Source organism: Heterocephalus glaber, unplaced genomic scaffold (genome assembly GCF_053883595.1).
Source record: "Heterocephalus glaber isolate CG9 unplaced genomic scaffold, H.glaber_assembly_v1.0 deba00001429, whole genome shotgun sequence".
NCBI lineage: Eukaryota > Metazoa > Chordata > Mammalia > Rodentia > Bathyergidae > Heterocephalus > Heterocephalus glaber.
Window position 1 is genome coordinate 20,838,885 of NW_028258294.1, and position 20,878 is coordinate 20,859,762.

At 35.5% G+C, this 20,878-nt stretch overlaps 1 protein-coding gene across 1 annotated transcript in view; it reads right to left on the reverse strand.

Annotated features, from left to right (window-relative positions):
- The window catches only part of LOC101700797 (caspase-4), a 38,798-nt gene extending 18,158 nt beyond the window's left edge, over window positions 1-20,640 (reverse strand). The window contains exons 1-5 of the mRNA XM_087212033.1: window positions 20,523-20,640; window positions 20,416-20,439; window positions 9,215-9,361; window positions 9,109-9,132; window positions 1,796-2,144 (exon numbers count right to left, since the gene is read on the reverse strand). Of these exons, the coding sequence (XP_087068159.1) occupies window positions 1,796-2,144; window positions 9,109-9,132; window positions 9,215-9,361; window positions 20,416-20,439; window positions 20,523-20,640 (662 nt within the window). The remainder of the gene's footprint in view (window positions 1-1,795; window positions 2,145-9,108; window positions 9,133-9,214; window positions 9,362-20,415; window positions 20,440-20,522) is intronic.
- Between the last annotated feature and the right edge of the window lie 238 nt (window positions 20,641-20,878).

A 20,878-nucleotide genomic window follows, 5' to 3' on the forward strand; every position in this document is an offset into this window, starting at 1 on the left:
AAATTTACATAATATGATGTCCCATACTTTTCTAGGATAATACTTGAGAAAATAGTATGGTTTTTTATCCGAATTTTTTGTAGTTCCAGTTTATGTACAAGTACAGAGAATTTTCTGACTGAATCATCTAATGACCATTAGTGCATAAGTGTAAAGCTTTCTGATTATGTTATCTTATATCCAATACCAAAATTAGCATGATAGGAAATCTTTTCATTACACAATGGTGAGTGATAGCATAGTGCAGTCTTCTGTGCTTCACTCCATATTCTTTAAAAGATTGTGCTTGGAACCATTCCATTGCAACTATGACCATAGGTCTAGACAAAGTCTTTACCTATTTCAGGAACTCTGCTCATATAATGTTCTGGTTAGCTGGGCCGCTTTACGCAGTGTACCAGGATCATGCTTCTGACTTAAATACAAATATATCACAAGGTCTTGTGGGAGCCTATATGGGCCATTTTATGTCATAGACTGTGCTGATGATATAGCTTTGGTCATTCGGTGTAGAGTTTAAAGCATCTCGTGTTTCCTTCTATTTCTGAAATCACCTAGACTGTCTTCTTCAATTCTGATTCCCAATTGTTGCATTATCTTTGATATTTTACAACTATGCTTATATTCTACTCATCTCAGGTATGAAGAAAAGCAATTAACCGGCAAAAGGACCAGGGTAAATACAAATGAGAATGAAACCTAGGCTGCAATAGTGACATCTGTCGACCTTGTATGTACATTCTGGCAGTAAAAATATCCCTTCTCCACAAAGAGTGGTTGATTGGAAAAGAACATTTGATATAGTTCAGCCTCAACAAGCTATGTTGCCTTTTCCTCATTATCAGTTATCAGTACTGGTAAGCTCAGGGCCAGGTTTGTTTAAAATCTATGAAAACTGAGTCTTTTTCTAGTGAAGCTGTATCTGAAACCACTCAGGCTCTTGTTACTGCATTTAGAATTTAGTTTGGGTCATAATTTGTGAGAACTTAGAAAACTTTGGGCATTCTATAGGGATTCTGCTGTTTATATTTTAAAAGTCTACATCTGAGCACAGGCATAGTGATTACCATGACTGATCTTTATCATTTGCAAACCATTAGCTTGTTCATCTTATTTTCATTAGATATGATTATGTGTTAGGCAATGAGTGAAGAATGTGGGTAGGAAAACATGGTAGATGCCAGGTTTGTTTTGTTTTCTGAGACAGAAATCCTATAGAATGGAGCAATTTGAATAGGGGGAACAAGTATTTGATTGTCAATCTGTTATTTTTATTAAACTAATTTAATATGTGAACAAAAATATTGAATACACAGCTAGAGATAAAGCAGCCTGGAGTTTTGAGAAGAGGACAAAGTTGTTTTTTTTTTTTTTTGGACCAGGGATTGATTGAACTTGGGATCTTGTGCTTGAGAGGCGGGCGGCAGAACACTGAGTACAATCCCTGCCCCAAGAAACCTTTCAATGACAGATAATATTTTGGGAATTCTTATGTTTCTGCCATTACGATGTAGCAACCTTAGAAAGTCATGTTGAAGTAATAGCAGAATTCTCCACATGTGAGAAAAGGAAAAAATGATGACTGAAAATATTAAGAAACTTACACAAAGACAGAGAATTCATTAGGTGATAGAATCTAGGCTGAGGTGTCCCTTTCTATACCATTTCTACGTTTAACTATTTCTACGAACAGCCTAAACACAAGGGCTTAAATTATACATAATTGGAAACTGGATCTCAACCCGCAAAAGACTAAGTAGCTTTCAAAAGGGAAATACTTCTTTAGTGAAAGTGCTAGTTTATTAATGGAATGATTGGAGGAATCACAGAAAAAAAGTTAAAGAGCCCAAAACTTGAACAAAGTTTAGAAATTTTAGGATATTTCTTGCAAGAGATTCCAATCTTACCTTTTGTATGCTTGCTCTCTTTGCCTAGATTAAAGAAAGTTTGGCAAAAAGCTGATTGGACACAGTCTACAGGTGCCCTAGTCTTACCATGGAGATGCTCGGCCTTCGTATAATATTTCTGGGCCTGGTTTAAATACAAGTGCGTCTTCTGCAGAATATCATCCAAACAAACATCGTTGCCTTGTTTTTCTTTGTCAAGTTCTTGGATTTTAAGTGGTGGTTTTCCGTTGTAGCTTTCTGTCAAAATTGAAGTACACCTTAGTCCAGTTGAAAACCATAGCCCAGTGAAAAAGTTCGACCCTCACTTTAAATGCAAATTTTATAATGTGAATTATCCTTGAAAATATGTTGTATTATGTTGTATTCCCCCATATTTGCATGCTTCTTTTGTTGTACCTGTAGAGCCCTTTCAAATACTTGCAATCATAACAAACTGCATCAATTGATTCATTGTCACTCAAGCTCTTTTTTATCTTGGGTAGTTTTTTTCTGGGTCATCCACTCTTTTGATTTTTTTTGTACTCTTGCTCATAGCTCATGGTGATGATCATGATATAGCGAGAATGTGTGCTCCAAGGAAAATGTATGATTTTGTCTAGGCAGCAACCCCCCCCCCAATATACTGTAAAGTCTTTGTAATGCTCTGTATTGTATTGGGTTAAAGCATCATGACTGTCTTTGAATTCCCATAATTCTCTACACATCCTATCCTCGAATCTTTGTGCCTCAAGTGTTTTAAATACCTTAATATGTTGAAGTAATTTATGAATTAATGAGTAAAGAAATGAAAGGTATCTGGAGTATTACTTTAAGACATTATTTTCAATCAAAATTTAGAACTAAGAATAATCTGATTACTAATCTTTCATTATGATGAAATAATTTGCACTAGGGTTAATGCAATACTTCTTTGGAAAGCTTAAAATTGTATGGAACAATAGAAGGTGGATATCAAACAATAAATCTTTTATTTTCAAATTGTAAATACATGTCAGGCAGGTAATATATGGGAAGACAGGTTTTCATGTCTATTCTCAATTTTATAGCAATAGTTACTGAAGCCTTCAAATGTCAAGAGAGCTATGACAACAAATGATACCTACCATCTAAAGAAAACACTCCATGATGTTTAAAAAGAAGTTTGTCAAATGGGAAGGAGAACTAGGAAGGAAGGATGGAAAGGAAGGGAAAACACAAAAAAGTCAGAAAAAAAATGGAAACAAAGCTTTTGTAAAGAAGGAGGGGAAGAGGGGTTGAAGGGAGGGCAGGGGAATGGGAAAAAAGAAGAAGCAAGATATATCATGGACAGGTACACATTCCCTGTGATGAATGTGATCATTCCGTATATCTATAGTGTACCAGTAAACTTAATTAATTTAAAAAAGCAAAGAAACTATAAAAAGAATTTTATCACAGAATCAGGAGTTTCATTGTCTATGTTACCTGGGGTTCTTCTTTCAGTAAATGTGTATTTACTACTTATTATTAGACACATAGATGTTCTGAAACATGGAAAAAGGTATATAATATCAATTATCTCAATGAGAGTTTAAATTTCCAATGCGCCTTTTATGACTAGAAAGGAATATATCCAAAGAAATGTAAGTTATTATTATGTATATCTCTATACTAAGTTCTCTACAAATATTCACATACCAGGCTGACAGAAAAAGCCAGGAAATCATTGATTCCCTTCTTTTAAAAAATGAAATAATGACTAAATAGTAAGAAGTAAACTATCATTAAATCATAACTTGACCTGAATTGCACAATTTGGGTGTTCATTCAATTCTTCTGCCAAGGCCTATACAGGTAGTAACAATAGTTAATGGTTGCTGAGCTGCCATTGTGCCAAGCATCTTACGTGAATATTCTCAGTGGAGGAGCACAACGTTCTATAGTATCTCTTACACTGCAGATAAGAAGTTAGTTTAGTAATTGACCAAATTTTGTACGAAGACAGTGTAAATAGTCATGAAATTAAATGACACTTGGTGAAGAGCTACTTATGAAAAACCAGTTTAGATGTCTCAGGGACTCAAGAAAAGATGGGTCAGTACTAGCTTGTAAGATCACAAGGCTTCACCAAAGAGGTGTTGGAGACACTGATCTTGAAATACAGTGTATGGATGATGAAAGAGTGTTGGAATACAGTCACAATAGAGTTGGAAGCGTGTACACATGTTGCAAGAGTTTCAAGCAGCACTGAGGGTTCTGTGGGAAATGAGCACTCCACCTTGGGTTCTGGGTTTTCACTCCATTTATTTCTATGCTCAAAGAGTTGTAGAGTATGGACTGAATGAATTATATGTGAAGTGATACAATAAGTGATAAAGTAAAGAGGCTAATAGCACTGTAATGGCATATCTGACAAACTCACAGCTGACATCATATTTAATGGTCAATAGCTGAAAGTTCATTTTCTAAGATGAGAAAAATGCAAGAAAATTCATTCTCAACATATTTATATGGAATCACATAGAACTGAATGTCCTAGCACAAGCAATTAAGCACAAGAAGGAAATAACAGACAACCAATTGGAAAGAGGAAGTTAAATTGTCTCTCTTTGCAGACAATGGATTTTTTATACAGAAAACCCTGAGGAAAGACCCTGACAAAATTCTGTGAGGATTAATCAAGGACATCCGTAGAGTTACAGAATGCAAAATCAACCCACAAAAGTGTGGAGATTTCCTACTAAGAATACTCTCAAAAAAAATCAAGAATGAAATTCCACTGAAAATAGCTACAAAAGGGAAAATAATTATGATCTAATTGGACCAATGAAGTGAAGGACATATATATTGGAAGGTATAAGATGGTGATGAAATAGATGCAATATGTATAAATAGATATTTTGAGTTTGTGGATGAGAGGAATTAAGATTGTTAATCTACCCATTATACATGAAGCCATCTGCAGATTCAGTGCAATTTCTATCAAATTTCCAATTTACCTTCCTTATAGAAATGAAAAATCTAAAATTCTTAAGGAATAGTCAAAGCAAAGAGAATAAAGCTTCAGGCCTTACACCATATGACTTCAAACTACATTACAAAGCTAAAATTATCAAAACAGCATAGCATAGGCATAAAAGCACTGTTACAGAAGAGGATGCACAGAAATGAACCCAAGAAATTATAGCTGACTGATTTCCAACAAAGTTCCATAAATCCCAATATGAGGAAAAGACAGTCCTTTCAATAAATGGTTCCAGGCAAACCAGTATCGACATGCACAAGAGTCAAGTTAGAACATTATTTTACATCATATCAAAAATTAGCTGAAAGGGAGTTAAAGATTTAAATATATGATTACAAATTGTGAAGCTACAAAAAAGGATATGATAGGAAAATCCCCCTGCATTGTTATAGGCAGGGATTTAATGGATATGATCCCAAAACCACAGGCAACAAAAGTGAACATAAAAAAGGGGGTCAAACTCAAAAGATTTTTGTACAGCACACACTCACAATGTTAGGGATAGAGGGAAGACATGAAAATGAACAAAATGGGAAAAAAATGTTTGTTCTTCACACAACCAAGTAGGCATTCATAAAAAATAAATTACCTCAAGCTCTTTAATGAAAAGAGAACAAGTAAACTATTTTACAATGGGCAAAGGACCTGAATGGACAGCTTTTAAAGAAGACACACAATGACCAAGCATGAAAACCATATGCCCCACCATATGAAAAACATTTAACATTTCCAATGATCAAGGAAATACAGACTACAACACAATGAAACAGGACCCCCACATCTCTTAAAATGTCTGTTATGAAAGGGATAGAGCAGAAATGGAGAGGATGTGGAGAGAAAGAAATCCATGCACGTTCTTGATGAAAATGTAAAGTAGTTCAGCCTCTCTGCAAAGCAATATAGAAGTTCCTGAAAAATTTTAAGGAAGTCCCAAACCCAGTACTGGGCATATGTCTTGCAGTATGGGAACATAGCTGCAGTAGGTTGGAATTTTAGCTGCACTTGAAGGTTCATTGAAGCATTACTCACAACAGCGAAGCTAGGGAAACGACATAAGTGTCTGTGGACATGTGAATGAGTAAAGGAAGTGGAATATTATTCAGCCATTAAAAAGCAATTTCTGTAGTTTGTAAAAAGACCATAACAAAACAGGAGGGCATTACGTTAATCAGTAATGGATCAGATTAGGCTCTGAAATTCAAGTACCACAGGATACCACTTACATGTGAAATCTTAAAAAGGAATGCTCATAGAAATACAGAGTAGATGGGCTGTGGAATTAGCTCAGTGGTACCTCATTTGACTTGCAAGAGCAAAGTTCTGAGTTTGATCCCCAGTATGGAAGGAAAAAAAAAACAAGAAAAGAAAGAAAAGGAACAAGATACAGAGGAGAATGGTGCTTACCCGGGTTTGTTGGTGGGGTGGGTTACAGAGAGTTTTCTCAAAGGAAATAAAACTTTAGTGACATAGGAGAAGTACGTTCAAGAGGTCTATTGGAAAACATGGTGACTATAAATAATAATGATGTATTGTTGAAAATTCCTACAAGACCAAGTTTATGTGTTTCCACCCAAAAAGTGATAAGCATTTGAGTAGGATGTATTGTATATGTTAATTACCTCCATTTAGGCATTCCACAATGTATACATATTTTGAGATATATTTTACATATGAAATATATACAACAATTACCAAATAAAATAAAATACATAAATTATAATTTAAGCAAACTAAAGAGTTTTAGCTTGAGGTCCTCTTCTCCTGATCTATACCTTTTCATTGCATCAAGTGTAATATTTAAATAATGACTAAGTGACTAGCCTCAATTTGGATACCAGTACTGAGAATCACACATTTGATTACCAATGAGATAATTGTTCTTATTATCTTATTATCTTATGTTCTTATTATCTTATCTTATATTTCACAAAATCTTGAGATTTGACTTTGAAAGCTGAATTAATCATTCTAATTTCCCTCTCCCAAGTCCTCACTCATGTATAGTATCTAACCTCCAATATAAGAAATCAGCAAAAGCCACATGACTTTACACTCCTTCTTTCTTATATTTTATTATCATTCTCAAATTCACATTATTTTTATTTCATTTGCTAAATGTTTGCAGGATGTTACCACCCACTTCTATCCATTCTAACCGGTCATTTCCCCTGTTCAAACTAACATCCTTCTCTTATTACTCCAAGATCCTTCTCCCTTTCTTATCTACTCTACACAGTGAAGCAGAGAGAGCTTTCCAATATCAAGATTTGATAATGAACCTTTCAGCTTAATCTAATCTAAGCTTTCTCATTTAGCCTCTAGTTTTCTGGGATATTCCTTGGGCCAATGGTATGATTTTCTTAATCCAAAATGTTTGCAGTTCCAGTTTATGTACACGTACAGAGAATTTTCTGACTGAATCATCTAATGACCATTAGTGCATAAGTGTGGATAAAGTTTTCTGATTATGTAATCTTATATAAAATACCAAAATTAGCATGATAGAAAATCTTTTCACTACACAATAGTGAATAATAGCATAGTACAGTCTTCTATGCTTCACTCCATATTCTTTAAAAGATTGTGCTTGGAACCATGCCCTTGTATCTATGCCCATAGGTCTAGACAGAGTCTTTACTTATTTCAGGGTCTCAGCTCATATAATGTTCTGGTTAGCTGGGCCACTTTACTCAGTGTCCTGGGATCATGCTGCTGACTTAAATACAAATACAGCACAGGGTCTTGTGGGAGCCTATTTGGGCCTTTTTCATGTCATAGACTGTGCTGATGATATAGCTTTGGTTGTTCGGTGTAGAGTTTAAAGCTTCTCATGTTTCCTTCTATTTCTGAAATCACCTAGACTGTCTTCTTCAATTCTGATTCCCAATTGCTACATTATCTTTGTTTTTTTACAACTATGCTTATATTCTACTCATCTCAGGTATGAAGAAAAGCAATTAACCGGCAAAAGAACCAGGGTAAATACAAATGAGAATGAAACCTAGGCTGCAATAGTGACATCTGTCGACCTTGTATGTACATTCTGGCAGTAAAAATATCCCTTCTCCACAGAGAGTGGTTGGTTGGAAAAGAACATTTGATATAGTTTAGCCCCAACAAGCTATGTTGCCTTTTTCTCATTATCAGTTATCAGTACTGGTAAGCTCAGGGCCAGGTTTGTTTAAGATCTATGAAAACTGAGTCTTTATCTAGTGAAGCTGTATCTGAAATCACTCAGGCTCTTGTTACTGCATTTAGAATTTAGTTTGGGTCATAACTTATGAGAACTTAGAAATCTTTGGGCATTCTATAGGGATTCTGCTGTTTATATTTTAAAAGTCTACATCTGAGCACAGGCATAGTGATTATCATGACTGATCTTTATCATTTGCAAACCATTAGCTTGTTCATCTTATTTTCATTAGATATGATTATGTGTTAGGCAATGAGTAAAGAATGTGGGTAGGAAAACATGGTAGATGCCAGGTTTGTTTTGTTTTCTGAGACAGAAATCCTATAGAATGGAGCAATTTGAATAGGGGGAACAAGTATTTGATTGTCAATCTGTTATTTTTATTAAACTAATTTAATATGTGAACAAAAATATTGAATACACAGCTAGGGCTAAAGCAGCCTGGAGTTTTGAGGAGAGGACAAAGCTTTTTTTTATTTTTTTTTATTTTTTGTACCAAGGATCAATCGAACTTGGGAAATTGTGCTAGTGAGCCAGGAGGCAGAAAAACTGAACACAATCCCCAGCCCAAGAAACCTTTCAATGAGAGGCAATATTTTAGGAATTCTTATGTTTCTGCCATTATGATGTAGCAACCTTAGAAAGTCATGTTGAAGTAATAGCAGAATTCTCTACATGTGAGAAAAGGAAAAAATGATGACTGAAAATATTAAGAAACTTACACAAAGACAGAGAATTCATTAGGTGATAGAATCTAGACTGAGGTGTCCCTTTCTATACCATTTCTACGTTTAACTATTTCTACGAACAGCCTAAACACAAGGGCTTAAATTATACATAATTGGGAAGTGGATCTCAACCCACAAAAGACTAAGTAGCTTTTAAAAGGGAAATACTTCTTTAGTGAAAGTGCTAGTTTATTAATGGGATGATTGGGGGAATCACAGAAAAAAAGTTGACGAGCCCAAAACTTGAACAAAGTTTGGAAATTTTAGAATATTACTTGGAAGTGATTCCAATCTTACCTTTTGTATCCTTGATCTCTTTGCCTAGATTAAAGAAAGTTTAGCAAAAAGCTGGTCCTGACTCTTTGGTTCTGTTGGACACAGTCTACAGGTGCCCTCGTCTTACCTAAATACTTGGCCCTTATAAAATTTAGCCGGGTCTGTTCAAATTTCTCAAACGCCTTCTGCACATTATCTTCTGAACAAACATCGATGCCTTGTTTTTCTTTGTCAAGTTCCTGCTTTTCAAGTGGTCGATATCTTTGGGAGGTTTCTGTCAAAATCGAAATACACCTTAGTTCAGTTGAAAACCATAGCCCAGTGAAAACTTTCGGCCCTCCCTTTAAACGCAAATTTTATAATGTGAATTATCCTTGAATATATGTTATATTATATTGTACTTCCTCATATCTGCACTCTTCTTTTTTTGTACCTGTAGAGCCCTTTCAAATCCTTGAAATCATAACAAACTGCGTCAATCGATTCATTGTCACTCAAACTCTTTTTTATCTTGGGTAGTTTTTTTCTGGGTCATCCACTCTTTTGATGTTTTTTTGTACTCTTGCTCATAGCCCTTGATGATGATCATGATCTAGTGAGAATGTGTGCTCCAAGGAAAATGTATGATTTTGTCTAGGCAGCAAACACCTCCAATATAATGTAAGGTCATTGTTATGCTCTGTATTTTGTAGTTTTAAAGCATTCTGTCTGTCTTTCAATTCCCATAATTCTCTACACATCCTATCCTCAAATCTTTGTGCCTCAAGTGTTTTAAATACCTTAATATGTTGAAGTAATTTATGAATTAATGAATAAAGAAATGAAAAGCATCTGGAGTATTACTTTAAGACATTATTTTCAATCAAAATTTAGAACTAAGAATAATCGGATTACTAATCTTTCATTGTGATAAAATAATTTGCACTAGGGTTATTGTATTACTCCTTTGGAAAGCCTAAAATTGTATGGAACCATAGAATATGGATATCTAAAAATAAATCTTTTATTTTCAATTTGTAGATACACTTCAGGCAGGTAATATACGGGAAGACAGGTTTTCATGTCTATTCTCAATTTTATAGCAATAGTTATTCAAGCCTTCAAATGTCAAGAGAGCTGTGACAGCAAATGATACCTACCATCTAAAGGAAACACGCCATGACATTGAAAAAGAAGTTTGTCAAATGCGAAGGAGAACTAGGGAGGAAGGATGGAAAGGAAGGAAAAACACAAAAAAGTCAGAAAAAAATGGAAACAAAGCTTTTGTAAAGAAGAAGGGGAAGAGGGGTTGAAGGGAGGGCAGGGGAATAGGAAAAAAAGAAGAAGCAAGATATATCATGGACAGGTACACATTCCCTATGATGAATGTGATCATTCTGTGTATCTACAGGGTACCAGTAAACATAATTAATATTAAAAAGCAAAGAAACAGTAAAAAGAATTTTGTCACAGAATCAGCAGGTTCATCATCTATGTTACCTGGTTCCTTCTTTCAGTAAATGTTTATTTACTACTTATTATTAGACACATAGATGTTCTGAAACATGGAAAAAAGGTATATAATATCAATTATCTCATTGAGAGTTTAAATTTCCAATGCACCTTTTATGACTAAAAAGGAATATATCCAAAGAAATGTAAGTCATTATTATGTATGTCTCTATACTAAGTTCTTTACAAATATTCACATACCAGGCTGACAGAATAAAACAGTGAAATCATTGATTCCCTTTTAAGAAATTAAATAATGACTAAATAGTAAGAAGTAAACTATCATTAAATTGAAACTTGCCCTGAATTGCACAGATTGAGTGTTCATTCAGTTCTTTTGCCAAGGCCTATACAGGTAGTAACAATAGTTAATGGTTACTGAGCTGCCATTGTGCCAAGCATCTTACTTGAATCTTCTCAGTGAAGTAGCACAACAACTTACCATAGTATCTCTTACACCTCAGACAAGAAGTTAGTTGAGTATTTTACCAAATTTTGTGCAATGGCAGAGTAAATAGTCATGAAATTAAATGACACTTGGTGAAGAGCTACTTATGAAAAACCAATTTAGATGCCTCACGGACTCAAGAAAAGATGGGTCAGTACTAGCTTGTAAGATCACAAGGCTTCACCAAAGAGGTGTTGGAGACACTGATCTTGAAATACAGTGTATGGATGATGAAAGACTGTTGGAATGCAGTCACAATAGAGCTGGAATCGTGTACACATGTTGCAAGAGTTTCAAGCAGCACTGAGGGTTCTGTGGGAAATGAGCACTCCACCTTGGGTTCTGGGTTTTCACTCCATTTATTTCTATGCTCAAAGAGTTGTAGAGTATGGACTGAATGAATTATATGTGAAGTGATACAATAAGTGATAAAGTAAAGAGGCTAATAGCACTGTAATGGCATATCTGACAAACTCACAGCTGACATCATATTTTTTTTGTTTAAATTATTTTATTGGTACATTTTAGGTATACAATACATTTACATTTATCATTGGGTGCTTGTACCTGTATATGGTGTATCTTGGTTCTTATCTTTTCCCCATTACCTGTGCTCCCTTCACCCCTCCACCCTTCCCTATTTACATACTTCATTTACATTTTATTTCCTTTGTCATAATTTTTTCTTTCCATTCTTTCCTTTCCTCATCTCCTCCCACCACCCCTACACTTTTGAACCTTTTCTTATTTTAAAATATCAATTATTAGTTATTAATCCTTTGAATCCTTATTTACACTCTCAGTTTCTCACACTAGAGAAACTATTGGGTATTTACACATGTGTCTTATTTATTTCACTTAAGGGTATGGCCTCAATAGGCATCCATTTAGCCATAAATGACTCTAGTTTCTCATTCTTTGTGGCTGAGTAGTACTCCATTTTATTAAAAAAAACCCATATCTTCTTTTTCCGGTTTCCAGTTGATGGGCACTTGGGCTGTTTCCAAGCTTTAGCTATTACAAACTGTGCTGCAATAAACATTGGGTACACATATATCTCTGTGGTATGATTCTTTTTAATTCTTTTGGGAAAATACCCACCAGGGGAATAGCTGGGTCAAATGGGACCTCCAGCCCTAGTTATTTGAGGTATCTCCATACTGATTTCAATAGTGGTTGCACCAGTCTGCACTCCCACCAACAATGGAGAAAGGTTCCTTTCTCCCCACACCCCCACCAGCATTTATTGTTGGATGATTTCTTTATAACAGCCACTCTTTCTGGGGTGAGGTGGAATCGAAGTGTGGTTTTCATCTGCATCTCTCGAATGACCAGTGATGTTGAACATTTTTCATATGTTTATTTGCTATTTTTACTTCTTTGTCTGAGAAATGTTTGTTCATTTCAGATGCCCATTTTTGAATAGGGTCTTTGAATTTGGGGGGAGGGGTCTGATTTTTTTTTCCATTCTTTTTGTATTCTAGATAGTAGTCCTTTGTCTGAGGAACAGCTGCTAAACATTTTTTCTCACAATGTAGGTTGTCTGTTAGCCCTGTTGGTGGTTTCTCTTGCAGTGCAGAAGCTTTTTAATAAGATGAAATCCCAGTTGTTGATTCTTTCTGCTAGTTCCCCTGCTGCTGAGGTTTTGAACATAAAGTCTTTTCCGATGCCTGTGTCTTCAAGAGTTCTACCTATCTTATCTTCCAGTAAGTTTAGTGTTTCTGTCTTAATATTTAGATCTTTAATCCACTTTGATCTTAGTTTAGTGCATGGTGATATATATGGGTCTACTTTTAATGTCTGAGAAGTTGAAATTCAGTTTTTCCAACACCATTTATTAAATTGACTATCTTTCCTCCAGTGAGGGTGGGTGGCTCCTTTGTCAAAGATGAGGTGGCTGAGTATGTCTGAACTTGTTTCTGCATCTTCTAATCTATTCCACTGATCCTCAGGTCTGTTTATTTGTCAGTACGATGCCGTTTTTATCATAGTAGCTTTGTAGTATACCTTCAAGTTGGGGATTGTGATACCCCCAGCCATGTCTCTGTTGCCTAGAATTGCTTTTGCTATTCTAGGTCTCTTCTGGTCCCAAATGAATGTTTGGATTGTTTTCGCTAATTCTGTGAAGTATATTGTTGGAATTTCAATTGGCATTGCATTAAATCTATATAGCAGTTTTGGAAGTATGGCCATTTTCACTATATTGGTTCTTCCTACCCAGAAACAAGTGATGCCTTTCCCTTTTCTTATATCCTCTTCGATCTTCTTTTTCAGGGTGCTTTAGTTTTCAGTGTAGAGGTCTTTTGCTTCCTTTGTTAGATTGATTCCTAGATATTTCATTTTTTTGGATGCTATTGTAAAAGGAATTATTTCCCTAATTTCTCTCTCAGTGAATCTGTTATTTGTTTTTAAGAAGAGTATTGTTTTTTGAATGTTGACCTTATATCCAGATACTCTACTGAATCTGTCAATTAAGTCTAGAAGTGTTTTGATTGAGTTTTTTGGATCGTCTATGTAAAGCATCATATCATCAGCAAATAATGAGAGTTTAACTTCTTCCTTTCCTATCTTTATTCATTTTATTTCTTTCTTTTTTCTAATTGCTGTGGTTAATGTTTCCGGAACTATATTGAACAGGAATGGTGATAGTGGGCATCCTTGTCTTGTTCCTGATTTTAGTGTGAAAGTTTTCAGTTTTTGACCATTTAGTACGATGTTGGCTGTTGGTTTTTCATAGATAGCCTTAATCAGGTTAAGATAAAGACCTTCTATTCCAATTTTCTGTAGCGTTTTTATCATGAATGGGTGTTGGATTTTGTCAAATGCCTTTTCTGCATCTATTGAGATGATCATTGGTTTTTGTCCTTGACTCTGTTAATATAGTGTATTACATTTATTGATTTGCGAATGTTGAACCATCCTTGCATCCCTGGGATAAATCCGACTTGGTCAGGGTGGAAGATCTTCTTGATGACCCTCTGTATTCTGTTTGCCAGTATCTTGTTGAGGATTTTTGCATCTATGTTCATTAGGGAGATTGGCCTTTAGTTCTCTTTTTTGGTTGGATCTTTCCCTGGTTTTGGAATCAAAGTAACACTTGCTTCCAGGAATGAATTTGGAAGACTTGCTCCCCTTTCAATTTCCTTGATGAGTTTAAAGAGTAATGGTTCTTTTTAAAAGAGTAATTAGTTCTTTTTAAATGTCTTGTAGAATTCACCAGTGAATCCATCAGGACCTAGGCTTTTCTTTTTTGGTAAAATTTTATTACATTTTCAATTTCACTCATTGTTATTGGGGTGTGTAGAATTTCTATATCTTCTTCATTTAACTTTGGCTATATGTATGTATCTAGGAATCTGTCCATTTCTTCTGTGTTTTCCATTTTATTAGAGGACAGGTTCTCAAAGTAGGTATTGGTGAGCCTCTGAATTTCTGCTGGATCTGTTGTGGCTTCACCTTTTTCTTTCCTAATTGCATGGATCTGAGCCTCTTCTGTCCTTTTTTTGATAAGGTTGGCTAAAGGTTTGTCAATTTTATTTATTCTTTCAAAAAAACAGCTCTTTGATTCATTGATTTTTTTGTATCATTCTCTTAGTCTCCATTGCATTGATTTCTGCTCAGATCTTTATAATTTCCTTTCTTGTACAAGCTTTGGGTTTGTTATGCTCTTCTTTTTCTAGGAGCTTGAGGTTCTGCATTAGGTTATTTAACTGAGTTCTCTCTGTTGTTCTAATATGGGCATTCACTGCTATGAATTTCCCAAGTAGGACTGCTTTCAGTGTGTCCCACAGATTCCTGTATGTTGTACTGGATTTATCATTTGCTTGTAGAAACTGTCTAATTTCTTCTTGAAGTTCCTCTGTGACTCATTGGTTTTTCAGGAGAGTGTTATTCAGTTTCCATGTGTTTGTGGGTGTTTTGTGGTTTCTTATGTTATTGATCTCCAATTTTATTGCACTATGGTCTGATAATATATAGGGGATAACTTCAATTCTTTTACATTTACTTAGATTTGCCCTATGAGCTAGCATGTGATCTGTTTTGGAGAATGACCCATATGCAGCTGAAAAGAATGTGTATTCTGATTTTGTGGGGTGGAACAATCTATAAACATCTGTTAAGTCCATTTGTTCAATAGCTTGGTTCAGTTTTAGAATTTCATTTTTAATTTTTTCCCTAGATAATCTGTCTATTTGTGATAGAGGGGTGTTGAGGTCCCCCACTACAATTGTGTTATTGTTTATTTGGTTTTTCATATCCATTAATATTTCTTTTGTATAGTTGGGGGCATTTGTATTTGGTGCATAAATATTTAGGATTGTCATCTCTTCCTCTTGGATTGTTCCCTTCACAAGGATGTAGTGAGCATCTTTGTCTCTCTTAATTAGTTTTGGTTTGAAATCTACTTTGTTTGCAAATAAGATTGCTAGCCCTGCTATTTTCTGGGATCCTGTCACATGGAGAACTGTTTTCCATCCTTTTACTTTCAGTCTATGAATTTCCTTTTGAGTTAGGTGTGTTTCTTGTATATAGCATAGTGCTGGGTTTTACTTCTTAATCCATTCTGTCAGTCTGTTTCTTTTGATTGGTGAATTGAGGCCATTAACATTGATAGTTATAATTGAGAGATATTGACTCATTCTTGCCATGATATTTTATTGTTTTTGGCTCTTTTCTCATTTTTCTCCCTTTCCCTTTAGTGCCTTCCTTTGTGTGGTGTCTTCTCTCTTTTGGCCCTCTTGGAGTTGTGACCTTCATTGTCTTTTTCTAGGATGTTGCATGAAATTTTTTGGAGTACTGGTTTGGTGTTCATGAAATTTCTCAGGTGTTCTTTTTCATGAAAGTATCTAATTTCCCCATCGATTTTGAAAGATAATTTTGCCGGATACAACAGTCTAGGTTGGAAGGTTTTTTTTTTTTAGTGCTTGGAATACTTCACTCCAGGCTATCCTTGATTTGAGGGTTTGTGTTGAGAAATCTGCCATGATTCTGATGGACTTTCATTTGTAGGTGATTTGTTTCTTTTCTCTAACTGCCTGTAGAATTTTGTTTTCCTGCTGGGTTTCTGGGATCTTGACTATTATATGTCTAGGTGTAGATTTTTTTTTATCGTGACTGGGTGGAGTTCTATATGTCTCACTTATCTGTATGTCCAATTCTCCACCTCTGTCTGGGAAGCTTTCTACTATTACTTCTGTGAACAGTTTTTTATGTCAATTGTACTTTCTCCTGTTTTTTTTTTGTGGACTCCTATCAGTCTTACGTTATTCTTCTTAGCATCATCTAGCAGCTATTGGATTGATTTCTCATGGTCCGTTACTATCTCTAAGAAATCTCTGCTTTCATGGTCCTTAACTGCAGTCCTGTCTTCTATATCTGATATTCTGTCTTCAGATTCTCTTAGTCTGCTCTGCATGCTTTCAATGGAGTTTGTAATCTTCTGAATATCTGTTTGAATCTGTTTCACGGATTCCATTTCTTTCTTATGTTGGGCAATCAAGGTTTCCATTTCTTTCTTATGCTGGGTATTCATGGCTTCCAGCATTTTTCTGATCTCTTCTATTTTCTTGTCTGTTTCTGCTCTAGATCCTCTAATCATGTCTTTCACACTACTCACCATCTCTGTATTTATCTGGGAGATTATTTCTGCTTTGAATTTTTCTAGAGCCTCATGCATCTGCTTTGTTACTTCCTGTGCTATCAGTTCAGGGTGTCCAGGTGGTTGATTATCCAACTTTTCCACCTCGTTTCCCCCAGAATTTCCTTTTGGTGGCATGGAAGTCTGTGTTTGTGCCATGCTTAAATGTTTTCTCATTTTTGTTTCTGATACTGCCCTTGGTTTAATTCCTGGGTTGATATTTCAAAATTGCTTAATGCAGGTATCTTTTTTGCTTGTGTTTAAAACCCTTGTGGAATAATTGCTTTTCAGAGGTGTCTTCCAGATATGGCTTGTGTTTAGATTTTGAGAGTCTAATGACTCTGAGGATATTTTATTTTCCTTATATCAGGAAGGAAAACTGATTAGATCAATCACAACATGTTAGGCTAAATGTTACAATCAGCAATATCATAGCATCAAGCGCAGCTTAGAAAATGACAATTTGTGGTAGTTATTAATCTATCACATTAACTATGTGAAGTATAATCCCCTGTGGCTCTGTGGTGTGGGATCAGGTAGCAGAAGAGTGGGAAGCTGGGGGAGGGGGATGGAATTGGACCTTGCAGGAGACCGCATGGCTAAACGGAGCACTCCATGAAGGCGGGTCTCCAAACCCTCACCATGCCACGGGCAGGAACCAAAACACAGCTGAGGAGCCTCAGGCTGCTCGGCCCAGCCGCAGAGAGAAGCACCATACATGTGGAATCTTAAAAAGGATTGCTCATAGAAATACAGAGTAGATGGGCTGTGGAATTAGCTCAGTGGTACCCCGTTTGACTTGCAAGAGCAAGGTTGAGTTTGATCTTCAGTGCCTAAGAGGGAAAAAAAAACAAGAAAAGAAAGAAAAGGAAAAAGATATAGAGGAGAATGGTGCTTACCCGGGTTTGTTGGTGGGGTGGGTTACAGGGAGTTTTCTCAAAGGAAATAACTTTAATGACATAGGAGAAGTACATTCAGGAGGTCTAAAGGAAAACATGGTGACTGTAAACAATAATGATGTAGTGTTAAAAATTCCTACAAGACCAAGTTTATGTGTTTCCACCAAAAAAAAGATAAATATAGGAGTAGGACATATTGTATATGTTAATTACCTCCATTTAGGCATTCCACAATGTATACATATTTTGAGATATATTTTGCATAAGAAATATATACAACAATTGCCAAATAAAATAAAATACATAAATTATAATTTAAGCAAACTAAAGAGTTTTAGCTTGAGGTCCTCTTCTCCTGATCTACACCTTTTCATTTCATCAAGTATAATATTTAAATAATGACTACGTGACTCAAAAATTTATAGATTCAGCCTCGATGTGGATACCAGTACTGAGAATCACACATTTGATTACCAATGAGATAGTTGTTCTTCTTATTTCACAAAATCTTGAGATTTGACTTTGAAAGCTGAATTAATCATTCTAATTTCCCTCTCCCAAGTCCTCGTTCATGTATAGTATCTAACCTCCAATATAAGAAATCAGCAAAGGCCACATGACTTTACACTCCTTCTTTCTTGTATTTTAATTATAATTCTCAAATTCACATTATTTTTATTTCATTTGCTAAATGTTTGCAGGATGTTACCACCCACTTCTATTCATTCTGTTCATTTCTCCTGTTCAGACTAATGTCCTTCTTCTCTTATTACTCCAAGATCCTTCTCCTCTTCTTACCTACTCTTCACAGTGAAGCAGAGTGAGCTTTCCAATATCAAGATTTGATAATGAACCTTTCAGCTTAATCTAATCTAAGCTTTCTCATTTAGCCTCTAGTTTTCTGGGATATTCCTTGGGCCAATGGCATGATTTTCTTAATCCAAAATGTTTGCAGTTCCAGTTTATGTACAGGTACAGAGAATTTTCTGACTGAATCATCTAATGACCATTAGTGCATAAGTGTGGGTAAAGTTTTCTGATTATGTTATCTTATATAAAATACCAAAATTAGCATGATAGTAAATCTTTTCATTACACAATAGGGAATAGCATAGTACAGTCTTCTATGCTTCACTCCATATTCTTTAAAAGATTGTGCTTGAGGGCTGGAGATTTAGCTCATTGGTTTCACTGCCTGCTACACAAGCACAAAGACCCAAGTTCGATCCCCGGTACCAAAAAAAACACAAAAAATGTGCTTGGAACCATGCCCTTGCATCTATGCCCATAGGTCTAGACTGAGTCTTTACCTGTTTCAGGGTCTCAGCTCATATAATGTTCTGGTTAGCTGGGCCACTTTACTCAGTGTCCTGGGATCATGCTGCTGACTTAAATACAAATATAGCACAGGGTCTTGTGGGAACCTATTTGGGCCTTTTTTATGTCATAGACTGTGCTGATGATATAGCTTTGGTTGTTCGGTGTAGAATTTAAAGCTTCTCATGTTTCCTTCTATTTCTGAAATCACCTAGACTGTCTTCTTCAATTCTAATTCCCAATTGCTACATTATCTTTGATATTTTACAACTATGCTTATTTTCTACTCATCTCAGTAATGAAGAAGCACAATTAACCTGCAAAAGGACCAGGGTAAATACAAATGAGAATGCAACCTAGGCTGCAATAGTGACATCTGTCGACCTTATATGTATAGGTTGATTGGAAAAGAATATTTGATATAGTTCAGCCCCAACAAGCTATGTTGCCTTTTTCTCATTATCAATGATCAGTACTGTTAAGCTCAGGGCCAGGTTTGTTTAAGATCTATGAAAACTGAGTCTTTATCTAGTGAAGTTGTATCTGAAACCACTCAGGCTCTTATAACTGCATTTAGAATTTAGTTTGGGTCATAACTTATGAGAACTTAGAAATCTTTGGGCATTCTATAGGGATTCTGCTGTTTATATTTTAAAAATCTACATCTGAGCACAGGCACAGTGATTATCATGACTGATCTTTATCATTTGCAAACCATTAGTTTGTTCATCTTATTTTCATTAGATATGATTATGTGTTAGGCAATGAGTAAAGAATGTGGGTAGGAAAACATGGTAGATGCCAGGTTTGTTTTGTTTTCTGAGACAGAAATCCTATAGAATGGAGCAATTTGAATAGAGGGGTCAAGTACTTGATTGTCAATCTGTTATTTTTATTAAACTAATTTAACAAATGAACAAAAATGTTGAGTACACAGGTAGGGCTAAAGGAGTCTGGAGTTTTGAGGAGAGGACAATGGTTTTTTTTGGGGGGGGGTTTCTTTTTTTGTACCAGGGATTGAACTTGGGGACTGTGCATGCGGGGAAGGTGGTAGAAACACTGAGCACCATCCCCAGCCTGAGAAACCTTTGAATAAAAGATAATATTTTAGAAATTCTCATCTATCTGATGTTACCATGTAGCAATCTTAGAAAGTCATACTGAAGTAATAGCAGAATTCTCCACATGTGACAAATGGAAAAAATGATGGCTGAAAATGTAAAGACTCTTGCACAAAGTCAGAGAATTCATTAGGTGATCGAATCTAGGCCGAAGTGTCCCTTTCTATTCCGTTTCTGTGTTTAACTATTTCTACAAACAACCTAAACATAAGGGCTTAAATATTACATAATTGGAAACTGGATCTCAACCAGCAAAAGACTACGTTGCTTTCAAATGGGAAATACTTCTTTAGTGAAAGTGCTAGTTTATTAATGGAATGATTGGGGGAATCATAGAAAAAAAGTTGAAGAGCCTGTAACTTGAACAAAGTTTGGAAATTTTAGAATATTACTTGGAAGTGAATCCAATCTTACCTTTTGTATCCTTGATCTCTTTGCCTAGATTAAAGAAAGTTTGGCAAAAAGCTGGTTCTGACTCTTTGGGTTTCTGTGACACAGTCTACAGGTTGCCCTGGTCTTACCTCCATATTTGGCCTTCATATAATTATTATACGCCTCTTGTAATTTCTCCCACTCCTTCTGCGCATTATCTTTCAAAGAAACATGGATGCCTTGTTTTTCTTCGCCACATTCCTCCATGTTAAGTGGTGGATTTCTTTCGTAAATTTCTGTCAAAATCCAAATACACCTTAGTCCAATTGAAAACCATAGCCCAATGAAAAGGTTCTGCCCTCACTTTAAATGCAAAATTTATAATGTGAATTACCTTTGAATATACATTGTATTATATTGTATTCCCCCATATCTGCATGCTTTTGTTGTACCTGTAGAGCCCTTTCAAATCCTTGCAATCATAACAAACTGTGTCTTTTGATTC